Genomic DNA, 12,158 nt, shown 5'->3' on the forward strand with positions numbered 1-12,158 from the left:
GGTGAGACAGAGAATGGGTATTGGGGGTCTTAGGGGTTGCTGGGTCTCTAGATCAGGCAGTGAAGGAAGGACCCATCACTTTTGTAAAGACCTAAACAAAGTGAGAGAGCAACGTAAATCTGGTAGAAGATGATTCTGGGCAGAGGAAACAGTAAGTGAGAAAGCCCTGTCATGTGTGAGGAGCACCAAGGGGCCCAACATGGTTAGAGCACAGAGACAAGGAGAAGTGTGAGTCGATGTAGTGAGGAGCGAAGGGGGAGGCCTGACCATGAAGGACTGGTACGTCAGGGTAGGAACTACCTTGTTTTTAAAATATCATTCTGGTTGCTGGTAGATTAGATGTGACATGTGTCAGAAAGAGAGGGGCCAAAGGTAAGTCTAAGTCTGAGCTGGTGGGTAGATTGAGCTATTACTACCTGAGAGAGGAAATCTGTGGAAGGAGGAGGTTGGGAGGAGTCAGGAAGGAGGGCCAGAAGTTCAGTTTTAAACTTAAGTTTGTGATATTTGTTAGAAAATCGCACATGGAAAGTTGAGCCGGGTGTTGGATATGAAGTTCAGAGGACAGGCCAAGTTGATGATAACTATTTAAGGGTCACCGGCTTTAGAGATAGTAGTTAAATACAAGGACTATATAAAAAGTAACTTCAAGAATGAAAATAGATACAAACTAGAGGAGATTAAGGAGGAGAAAGGAAGAATTACGGTAGGAAACCAGGAGTATGCCATGTGCACAAACTGATAAACTACTTTTAGGGAGAGAGAGTGATGGACTGTTCCTAATATGGCTGACATTCAAATACGATGAGAATTGACCACTGATTTTAGCAAAAGAAGTGAATAATCACTTTGATAAAAATAGAACAATTTTTCAAAGACAGAGAATTAAGGTGGTAGAAAAAAGGAAAATGGGATTAATAAAGGTGTTTGTTTGTTTTTTTTTTAAATAAAATGGGTGAAATAACAGCATGAAGTGAGATGAGAAAAAAACAGTTGAGTGCTGGAGCACTGTTTTTAGAAGGTTTGTGGGATGCAGGTTATTGTTTGGTCTTTGTGGGAGTCGGAAGAGTTCATTCATAACAGGTTACAAGATATGCTACAGGACACATGGGCAGATGTGGAGGAATGAGCTTTGGAGTTTTCATTCGACATTTATTGAACTTTGGAAGCAAATTCATTAGCTGAGAAAAAGAGGCAGGGGATGTTTGAGGTCTGTGGAAAGAGGAGGCATGATCTAGTCATGAAGAGAGTGTGAAAATTATTAAGCTAGGGAAATACAATAAACTGCCAGGCAATATTATGTCCACACTAGACGTTAGTAAACATGAATTTAAACAGACTACAAACTCCTCAGGAGCTCCGGGCCAGGTGCCTACCTCATGATTTAACTCACTAGCTGGTTGACTTGGGGCAACATGTTACAATTCTAAGTAGCTCAGTTACTTCATCTGTAAAATGAAAGTACATCTACCTCACAAAATGATTGTCAAGGTTAAAAGAACTGATAGTGTAAAATGCTAAGAATACTGCTGGTGCATGTAAGATATCAATAAATGTTGGTCTTTGTAGACACCAGATAAATCTGAAATTTAAAAAATAAAAGTGAATTCTCAAATTTGGGAGCTTTGACATAATTAGTCTTTAAGTCTCTTTATTCTAACATATTCAAAGAGAATGACATCCATCATATCAAAATAAGATATGTTTCAAAATAAAGCTCACCTTATTAAGTATAAGATAAAATAATATTTCCAGTGAAGCTCCAGTCTTAAATTTAGAAACTTTCATGACAGAGTGATGAAAATTAGACAAAAATTCTCATTGAAAGAGAATTCAATTTCAATTTACAAATTTTCTGAAAAGTCATAAAATATATAATACACATGAAGCACGATTTGAGGGAAAATCACTATTAGACTATTCCTTATAAAAAGGCATATATCAAGGCAACAAATTATGTACATATACTACTACTCTAACCTTTGATCATGAAGATACAGAATAATGCATACTTTTAGGGCTTTGGACACAGCAATTTCATAATTTGATGATCAATTATCATACACTTTTTGCATTTTCTTTAAAAGGGTAAGAAATAAAATTGCCATACTGGTCTAGGATGCCTTGAGCAGCCAGAGCTTGGCTGGGTTCCAGGGGCCTTCCATTCACTGCAAACTCCATGATGCACCCGATGAAATCATGGCTTTCCACGTGTCCTCTCCTCTGAAGAACTGGGTCTAGCGATCTGATGCCTCCAACTGTGACTCGATTTGGCTGAACGTCAAGAGTCCTTCATAAGAAAGAAAAGTATGTTAGTACCCACATGGTAGATTTTAGCAGGTTTCATTTAAAAAAGTGTGAAGATAACTTTTTCTGGCAGGTGTTATAGGATGGTAAATTTGAGTGGAAAACATTACCGATGTGTAGGTAATGTCCACCAGACAGATACCTACAGGATTATTTAAGATCTGAATAATAATAAAACTTATAGAAATGGTATTTGCAGATAGTCAAATGGGATGTATATAACTATGTTGAATTAGCAAGGAGCACACTATCAGAAAGAATATAAAATGCATTAGGAGTAGGGACAACTCTAATGTTAATGTCAGATTACGCTTTCCCTTCACTACAGAGATGATAAGGAATGCCAATAAATTGATTACTGCAATGGATTATGTGACACTGTTTATTTTTCTGTTTGTTACTATTTCTACTAAAGTTACTTATGTTTTAGATAGGGTCATGATGTGTTCCACTTTGAAGTGCTATTGATAAATATCTGTCAGTACTTGTCACATACAACATTCAGAGACTGTGTCTAGCCGTTCAGGACCCAAGTCACATGCAACTATTTCACCAGGATTCTCAGAGTCTAGGCCAGGGGTCCTCAAACTAAGGCCCGCGGGCCACATGCGGCCCGCCGAAAACATTTATCTGGCCCGCCGGATGTTTTTGCCGCCGCTGCTTGTCCAGCTTAGCAGCTGACTCGTCCCGGGCCCTCAGTGCGTATGTGTGGAATGTCTGAGGGACAGTGAGCTGGCCCCCTATTTAAAAAGTTTGAGGACCTCTGTCTAGGCTATGTGCATCTTTCCTTTCTGCAGCTGTATTCTCATCCTGGCCACTTCATTTCACACCTTCTTTTTAAAAACAAATTTTGTACACTACTTATTAACTTTTTATTTTGCAGCACAACAATCTCTTTGGAGAGGATGAAATACCTTAAATTTTGATGTAATACTTGGCATAATAAAATTACTTTCAATTGTGTAATTTCCTTTTTAATGTCAAGTAATGGTAAAGATCAAACTGACAGTTGTACGTACCAGTCATCTGAGATGGCCACGTTACTGACAGTGCAGTATCCTGGTTCTTGGTTCTCAGAACAAGAGTCCACAGTTAAGGAAGCTGCCTGTACAGCAAGAGAAGGAAGCGTTCAGCCGGGGGCTACTGCCCGCAGTGTCCTTTCCAGCCAACACTGCCCGGGGCTGGTTTTGATGTGGACATGATTTTAAAATTGTGATAACATATTGATTCAGCATAATAAATACAATACAATAGTAAGTTATAGACACATATTTCTTTGATATGCCTAAAACTAAATTGTGAAGGAATTAATATAAGGGGTGGGAAGGTATTTTAAAAAACCTCCTCCAGGCTCCTTTTTTATAGATGAAAGAATCAAAATGCCATAAACATCTCTTAGATATTATACAGTTGGTCTGAGACAGCTTCCTGGAGTTACAATAGTGATAAGCCTGTTTATTCTACTAGCCAATTAGTCTAGCAAATGAAAAACTCATACATTATATTTCTGATTTTTTAAAGTCTTCTTCCAATAATATTTCATACATATGTACAAAAAGATTTTGAAAGTACAATGTACATACTATTATAGTTACCTAAGAATATTGTAATACATGCATTAAAGTTAAATTTTTGAGATAATGTAAAGAAATAAATTAGATGTTTTTTCAGTTATAAGAATCATTATTTATAAAGAGTATGAGGTTGAAAATCTGCATATAACTGTTGACTTCACAAAACTTAAGTTGTCCCTCTTTATCTGTTAATTCAGGGCTCCCTGTGGATACCAAGATAGGTGTATGCTCCCTAGATAAAGTGGCAAAGACCAATGAGTGCTGTCAGCCCTCTGCCTCCTGATCCTGGGTCAAACAGTACAGGTATTTATTGAAAGAAATCCACATATAAGTGGATGCACACAATTCAAACCCATGTTGTTCAAGGCTCGACTGTCTATGAAAATATTAATTTATAAGAATGGTTATCATTTGAGTTTAATTTTAACAGCAGGGCAAGTGTAAGAAGCAACACATGGAGGTCCAGCAAGTTGACCAACATTGCTCTTACATGCAAAAGCATCTATCTGGTTTTCGGTCTTCCCGAATCAAGTTACTTTCATTATGTATAGAAATTATTCATTTCCTTAATATCCCATTTTTATCAATATTACATATGATTTTGAGGAATTGTCCATAAAATGTGTACTTAGATGAGAGACTTGTAAAGGCATATCTTAAATACCTTACATTTCAGAAACAATGAATGGGGTCAATGTATAGTTTATTGTGCATCAAATATTACTAAACTATTTTAAATTATTTCTATCAGTTAATTGTTATAACTTATTATAAGCTCCATACAATGAACTCTCACAAGCCATGTAAGTTTTTTTCTGCCACCTTTTCAAGGAAATCATAATAAATACTAACACTATAGGAAACATTTACACTTCCAATTCTATGTCAAGACTCTTTTTTTAATGTCCCATTTAGCTAACTCTTTCAATAATTAATAATTTCCCAATGTTCTATAAAATTGAGTGATATTAATCTCAAAGGCAGTATTAGGTTTTCATGGAACAATTTATGTTGCTCATGTAGACTATTTCATTTATTTCTAAAAAACAAAAACAAACAAGAAAAACAAAAAACACAACAAAACATTAACACATCTCTTTCTGCATATACAATGCAAAGTATCCAACAATTCCAGCGATCTCTAAAGCAATAATAAATTCAGGAGTATCACTGGATATTCATGAATGCCTCAACTAGAAAAAACAACTTAGATAATGGTATCATATTTTAGTCAAACTTAATATTTAATATATATTTTTATTTTCTAAAAGCTTGGTGATACAACTCAAAGAGAAAATACCTGAGGGAAAGTTTTATTTGAATAGTAGCTCATGCAATTTAATCTTCAGAGTTAATGCACCTTCTTTATTACTGAATTTTTCTACCAGTACTGCTATAAATTGAGAAGTTTCTGTCCTGTCAATGAAATGATTCAAGCTGAGAAGTTAATGATTTTGCCAGTTTCCAACAGAGTCCTTCTAAACTCTAGAAAACATATTCAAAATCCAGTAGGGGCCTTATTTTGGATGTTTTCTGAAATATGGAGACATTTTTCCGCTGACCGAAGTCACAATGACAAGTGTTTTTTCTCCATATTTAGTATTATTCAAACCCTGATGACTATGGCTACATATTACAAACAAACTGAAAGAATTCTTTTGCTCTCCCTTCCCTTTGGGCATACCTCATAGTACCTTTTTCCATTTTTTTTCTCTCTCTTGCTTCCAAGCCCTTGTGTGAATCAATCAAAGTTCATGAAGTTTAAAGGGACCTTGGAGGTCAAGAGGCAAAATCATCCATTCCACATAAGAGCCCACTGACAACACCTTAGCTACAGAGTTATCTTACCTATGTTCTGAGAATTGGGATGAGGGTGCTACCTACTATCCCCTATTAGAGTGACTGTTCATATCAGGAAATCATCAGCGCCTTACCATTCCTGCTCTCCTGGCAATCACAGTGTGAAAATGTCCATCTGATACCTTCTTCATGGTGGTGAGTTTATATGTACCACTGCCTAAATTGTAAGAGAATCTTAGTCTCTCTTCAGCAATTTCGAGAGCCAAAAATTCAGCCCGGTCCCCTGTCTGGTTGTCATAGTTGTAAAGCAATAAAGCATGACTTTTAATCGTTGCAAATTTGACATAAATATAGTTGTTATTGGGGTCCAAGCTGGGAAATTCCATGTAAGATAACTCCTCAAATCCATAACTATTCAACTCGCAGTGTTTTCCAAAGACACCTGTAGACAGAAAAAATTGAAAAATCGACACATCAAATTCCAGTGAATTTTATTAAAAAGCTTTGATTAAAATACAAAAATTAGTCATACTTACAACATTTTTTCTTATTCTCCAAAGAATACTATCTAAACTAAATGAATCCATCATCTTTAAAACATATAACAGATGATAAAATGGTTTAAATGCTTTTCTTTGGCCAATTAGGGAACATTTAAGTATGCCCCATTTCTAAAAATTAGGATTAGTGGAATGAAGTATGTCTGAAAAGATTCTTTCCTGGAAAGCTTTCAAAATTAGTTGGTCAATCATTTGAAAGTTTCATATGCTGCAATTTTCAAACAAGGTACTTTCTTCATAATATATAATTCTTTCTTTCTCCTATCTCATAAATTCTTGAAAACAATTTTAATTCAATTGAGCATGGTAAATTTTGTTTTGACTAAAAAAAATCAGTCCCTGTACCTGTGGTATTTTTAAGGGTTACAAATTACAGAAGAGAACCACTGCTTTTAGGAAAATAACTGTCTTAGTTTTTATTTCTTTCTTGTTTCATACCCACTCTGGGCATGATTTATACCAGGCTCCTTGGAAATAGTTTTCTGTTTTTTCCAAAATCAAGCATTCCCATTTGTTTGTGCTGGTTCTTTTTCAAACTTGAAAAATGAGTTTTATTGATGTTACAATGCTATGCCAAAATTCTTTTCCCACAAATATTAGTAGACTGTAGCAAATGATTGGAAAATTAACCCATGCCAATACATCATGACTCTTATTAACTTGCAGAGGTTTCATTCCTTCATTTTGGCTGCACATCTCTTATAAATGTGTTACATTGAGAGTCAGGGAATTGTTCAACCAGAAGGAACCAATGCCATCATTTTACAGAATATTTAAAAATCGCCCAAGGTCACAGAACCACGGGAGTCAGAGCCAACACTGAAGGCCAGATCTCCTGATTGTCTAGTTGTTTAGCTGAACCACATTTTTTATCCAAATGTTCTTTAAATCAAAACAGCCTAGTAGCTGCTATAAAATCATATGTCTACTATCTTTTCTTTTTCTGTAATCACATTCATTGTAAATGAGTAGAAATATAAATAATTTATTTTTATTAACTAAAGTTTAAAAAAAGGAAAGAAATATTTGAGTTACATATTATAAATCATATATTACATATGGTATACATTTATTTATATTATAAATATATCATTCTATCATATAGTATTTATATTTTATGTTGTATCTATAATTTATACTCACATACAATAAGATTTTACAATTTATTTATATTAAACATTTATTATTTATATTAAACATTTATTCATTATGTATTTCCTCAGGTCTCTTCTGATTAAATTTTAATAAATCTATGAAAATGTGCTTAAATTGTATATTCACATTTGTAGAAAGTATACAGATCCCAGAAACATGTTCTACATTTTAACTGAAATCAATACTGTATATTCAAATATAAACATATTTTTTCCTGGAATATATTTTTTTCTTTTTAAGGAGTTTTAATATAGTTTCTAGAAAAAAGTAAATTTCTATTTTGAAAATATAAAAGTTGAAAAGTTGAGGATTTAAAAATTGCCTTCCATCTGAAATGTCACAAAATAAACTTACATAAAAGTCAAGAGTATTAAAATTACTCTAATATGAGATTTTTTTTGTGTGTGTATGTATATGAAGTTATACATATACAATTATACAAGCTCTCTTTATAAAAGTCTTAAGCATTTTTAAAAAATATATTTCTTTATTTACTTCAGAGAGGAAGGAAGAGGGAGAGAGAGAGATAGAAACACCAGTGATAAGGGAGAATCACTGATTGGCTGTCTCCTGCATGCTCCACACTGGGGATCAAGCCTGCAACCTGGGCATATGCCCTTGGCCAGAACCGAACCTGGGACCCTTCAGTCCACAGGCCGATACTCTATCTTACTGAGCCAAACTGGCTAGGGCAAATCTTAAGCATTTTATGTTTTGTTTTTTTCTAAAATCTAAATCTAAAAAAAAAAATCTAAATTAAAAAAAAAATCAAATCCAAACAAATCTTTCACTGTTGAGAAGGTAAACAGTGCAAATTTTTTTCCCAACTTCGAAATTATGGTCAAGATGTTGTTTTATAGGATGCATGTGTAATGATCTCCAGCTATTTGTTTGAGGCATTCCATCTGCCATTTTTATTTGTATGTTTCACCCACATTCAATTTGAAAAGGGAAATACTTTTCCTTTCAATTCTCTCGGTCTGTAATCATGTATTACTGTTTCAAGGTTTTGTTGTTTTGTTTTGTAAGTGCTTCTGTTGTTGTCTGGCGATATTTAAGTTTAAATATTTTTTTTTTTTTTTTGCCACTGTTAGGAACAGGGAAAGAAATTTGTACTGCCAGCCACATATGATCCGTCTCTATTTTAACTTAGCGGTTGTACTAGTCCCCTTTCCCTGGGTGAAGGCCCCAAATACTTCCACCCAATAGGCAGTGACTGTTGTATCAGCTACATGGCAGCAACAGTTTATTCCCATGTAGTATCAATTACCTTAAATCCTCATATTTGTGATTGGAATGCAAAGGAATCTCTAAAAATGTAAACAACCTTTGTTCAGTCACTTGAAATCATTTTTCGACTTTCTACTCCAATCCCTTTATCTTTTATTCCAAAACTTAAGTTAAACCATGAAACCTGAATGCGCTTATAAGCAGAAGCAACACCCTCTAAGGATTATAAAACATCACTGAAAGAAAGAAGTTGTAGATCTAAAGTTGTCGTTATTTTGACCTTGATCTACCATTCCGTGTACCATGAACATTGTTTGTGAGAATCCCACATACATTTTAAAAAGGAGGGATACTGTGAATGTCATGCTGGATTGAAAATAAAATTTTCTAGTCTCTATATCATTTTGGAGTAATTTTGTTTTGATTTTGTTTTTTGACCTTAGACAAATCCCTCAATGTCTGGGACTCAGAACCATTGCTAAAATGCACGGCTCACAATAAGGTATTTTTATATCTTGTTTTTCTTTATCATTCTATTGATGTGCTGTATAAAAACTAGATGGAGTCGTGGACTTATTTGAAAACCAATTAGCAGTATATTTCACTGGCTACTAGAAACCTCAGTTTATTTTTTAAGTTCTATTCTGTACGATACATTAGAATTCACTTTTTAGGTCCACAGTAATATGTTCAAGGAAAACCAGAAAATATCCTTCTCCTCTTTTGCTTATGGAGGGTCTCTAACTACTGCAAGACATCTGGAGATGAATACTATAGTGTGAGTTAACTCAGCCTTTAAACTGATGGAATGGCCCAGCTGGTGTGGCTCAATGGTTGAGCGTCAACTCATAAACCAAGAGGTCACTGTTTTGATTCCTGGTCAGGGCACATGACCGGGTTGCAGACTTGATCCCCAGTAGGGGGCGTGCAGGAAGCACCTGATCAATGTTTCTTTCTCATCGGTGTTTCTATCTCTCTATCCCTTTCCCTTCCCATTTCTCTAAAAAATCAATATATATTTTTTTAAATTGATGTAATGATCACAAACCAAGCTCAAATGAAAGCTTCCTCCAAAGCTTTTCTCATAGTCCTTGGCTGTCTCAGTGCCTGGCAACATTTGAGTGACACCTGGAAGGAATCTTTCCATTCATGTCACTGTGGTGAATATATAAGTACGTGTACAAAAAACACTGTAACAACTTTCTTCCTCAAAAGAATACATTAGCCTGAATTTTGATTAGTTATGTTGATACTGTCTACAAAATGCCTATAAATCCTTCTTATACAACTGTTTGAATTAATGTAAAAATCAAAAGCAAAACAAAACAAAAATCATTTTGAAGGATTATTTTTAAAGATTTGAAATAGAGAATGATGTCAAATAGTGCCTGAAAGATTTTTTACATGATCGGTTCTAGGCTGAAAAGAAGACAGCTATAAGTATTGAGGCGAAATGTCCTGAGAACACAACATCAAATTCAATTATCTTCAGTTGATTATTTTTCTAGTAATGATCAAAGCAATATATTCAATGGGATTTCCATAATTAACTTTTAAGAATATTAAACCTTTGAGATTTTATTTTGTCAAAATCTCCTGTGTAAAACATTTCATATTGTCTTAATCACTCAGGGCCAGAATAAAACAAAATTGCTACACTGTGAGCCAAAATAGATTGACATTTTATATGGCCAGCAGAGCTATACTCACCAAATGGACAGTGGCAATAGTAGGAATCCACACCACTTTGGCAGGAACCACCATTAAAGCAGGGGTTGCATTCACAGTAGTTGACTGAAGATTCACACATTTTCCCTGAAAAACATCAAGCTCATTTAAAAAATCTTATGCATAAATATATTAACACCACCACTGCATAACCATATATAGAAATCTCTCCTGAGAGATTATATCTTAAAGAAAAGAAGTATAAGACCATTCTACTTGATTGGGGAAATTGAAATATTATCTGAGAGTTCAAAATCTTATTTAATCGTCCTATTGTAAAGATATGCATTATAATATTTAGGAAATAATTACACATACATCTTGAAATAAATAGTGTTTTTAGGTATTTAGGAAATCATAAATGGTGAAGAAATTTAGATGTTTCCACTAATTTTTTTTCCAATGTTGCTACATTTTTCACATTTTATAACTGAAGAGGTGAAACTTTTACAGGATAAGTTTCACTGTGGAGATGTCCTTGGCTCAGATTTGTTCAAAGTAATCAATCCCATTTAGCTTCTTTATTGAACTACCATCTGTTCACTCTCAAGAAATATCCCTTAACTTAATGCACGCCTACCTGATGTACAGCAGAATGAGACCTAAGAAAACACACCAGATACATTTTCAAATACTTATCAATATTTATTCTCAACCATGGATTATGAATACTTTGACTTTTTTCAAAACCAATAATATCTAACCGGCACATTTTTGAGTTTACAGAGACTATTCTCATTTATCATCTTGTCAAGCTGAATCAACTAATTTTGACTGAGTGCCTATTATGAACCAGACATGCCAGAGGATGGAGGTATTGCAGTCAAGGAAACAGACAAGGGTCTTAACACAGTGTTTCTATTTTAATGGAGGAAATGATGCACTCAACAGCAAATATTTACATTCACAGGTGAAAGAGAAGAGGTCTTTGGAAGCTAATATCCACCAAAGAAATGATAAAACTACAGCCCAGACCAGTGTAGGTCAGCTCTCAGATCCAGGCTTCCCAAGTTATAACTGAATAGTTGATCACTTTATCGGCAAAATTTAGGGTATAAGGCCTGTCCCACTTGTTTTTTGTTGTGAATCTTTTCCTATGTAAACTTAAATGTGTTTTAATACCACCAACTTACACTCTGATCAATTACATATTATTAATAGATGCATTTCATGTATAATAGAAGAGTTTCTAGTTTTCTGGTTCTAAGAAACAATGTGATGTTATCGATTTCTTAATTTCCATTCATTGACAGGAAGGAGGGTTTCACTATTTATCTAATTAAATAGAGTTTGTTTCTGTAAAGCATGACTGCACTAATGCTTTTATTAACTGTCTCATGAAGACATGTGAGTTTTATGTGCACAATTAGACTTCATGTTGAGCACCGATAATCCACTTCATCATAATAACTGCTTAAAACACAGTCAACGTTTCTGTTTAATTTACTTATGTTTTTGTGGCGTGGGTATGTGGCCACATCGTCCTGGTCTGAAATGACAAGTGTGAGTCAGGCCTCATGACACTGCTAACAGAAATGTTGCTCTACTTCATGGGGCCGTAAACACAACATTTTTCCTTTTATAAATAACACTGGGAACCTCCTTACAAGGCAAAACACTCACAGTTTCAGAACGCCTTCCTATTCTAAGGGGAAGTAATGAGCACAAACAAGTTACCAATACAGAAGCACAGAAGTTATGCTTTAAGTATTGTAGTCACATGTTACAGGCAAGACAGTGTTACCTAAGCCTGTCCAAACATCACACCAGAGACATGCTGTGTCATAGAGAACTCTCTCCTTATGGT

General features: G+C 34.6%; 1 protein-coding gene across 1 annotated transcript in view; it reads right to left on the reverse strand.

The window, feature by feature from the left end:
* The window catches only part of FAT4 (FAT atypical cadherin 4), a 152,541-nt gene that overhangs the window by 13,418 nt on the left and 126,965 nt on the right, over positions 1 to 12,158 (reverse strand). Inside the window, exons 10-13 of the mRNA XM_059698085.1 lie at positions 10,334 to 10,438; positions 5,813 to 6,120; positions 3,324 to 3,409; positions 2,108 to 2,287 (exon numbers count right to left, since the gene is read on the reverse strand). Coding sequence (XP_059554068.1) covers positions 2,108 to 2,287; positions 3,324 to 3,409; positions 5,813 to 6,120; positions 10,334 to 10,438 — 679 coding nt within the window. The remainder of the gene's footprint in view (positions 1 to 2,107; positions 2,288 to 3,323; positions 3,410 to 5,812; positions 6,121 to 10,333; positions 10,439 to 12,158) is intronic.

The sequence above is a fragment of the Myotis daubentonii genome, chromosome 5, assembly GCF_963259705.1.
Source record: "Myotis daubentonii chromosome 5, mMyoDau2.1, whole genome shotgun sequence".
NCBI classification, from domain to species: domain Eukaryota; kingdom Metazoa; phylum Chordata; class Mammalia; order Chiroptera; family Vespertilionidae; genus Myotis; species Myotis daubentonii.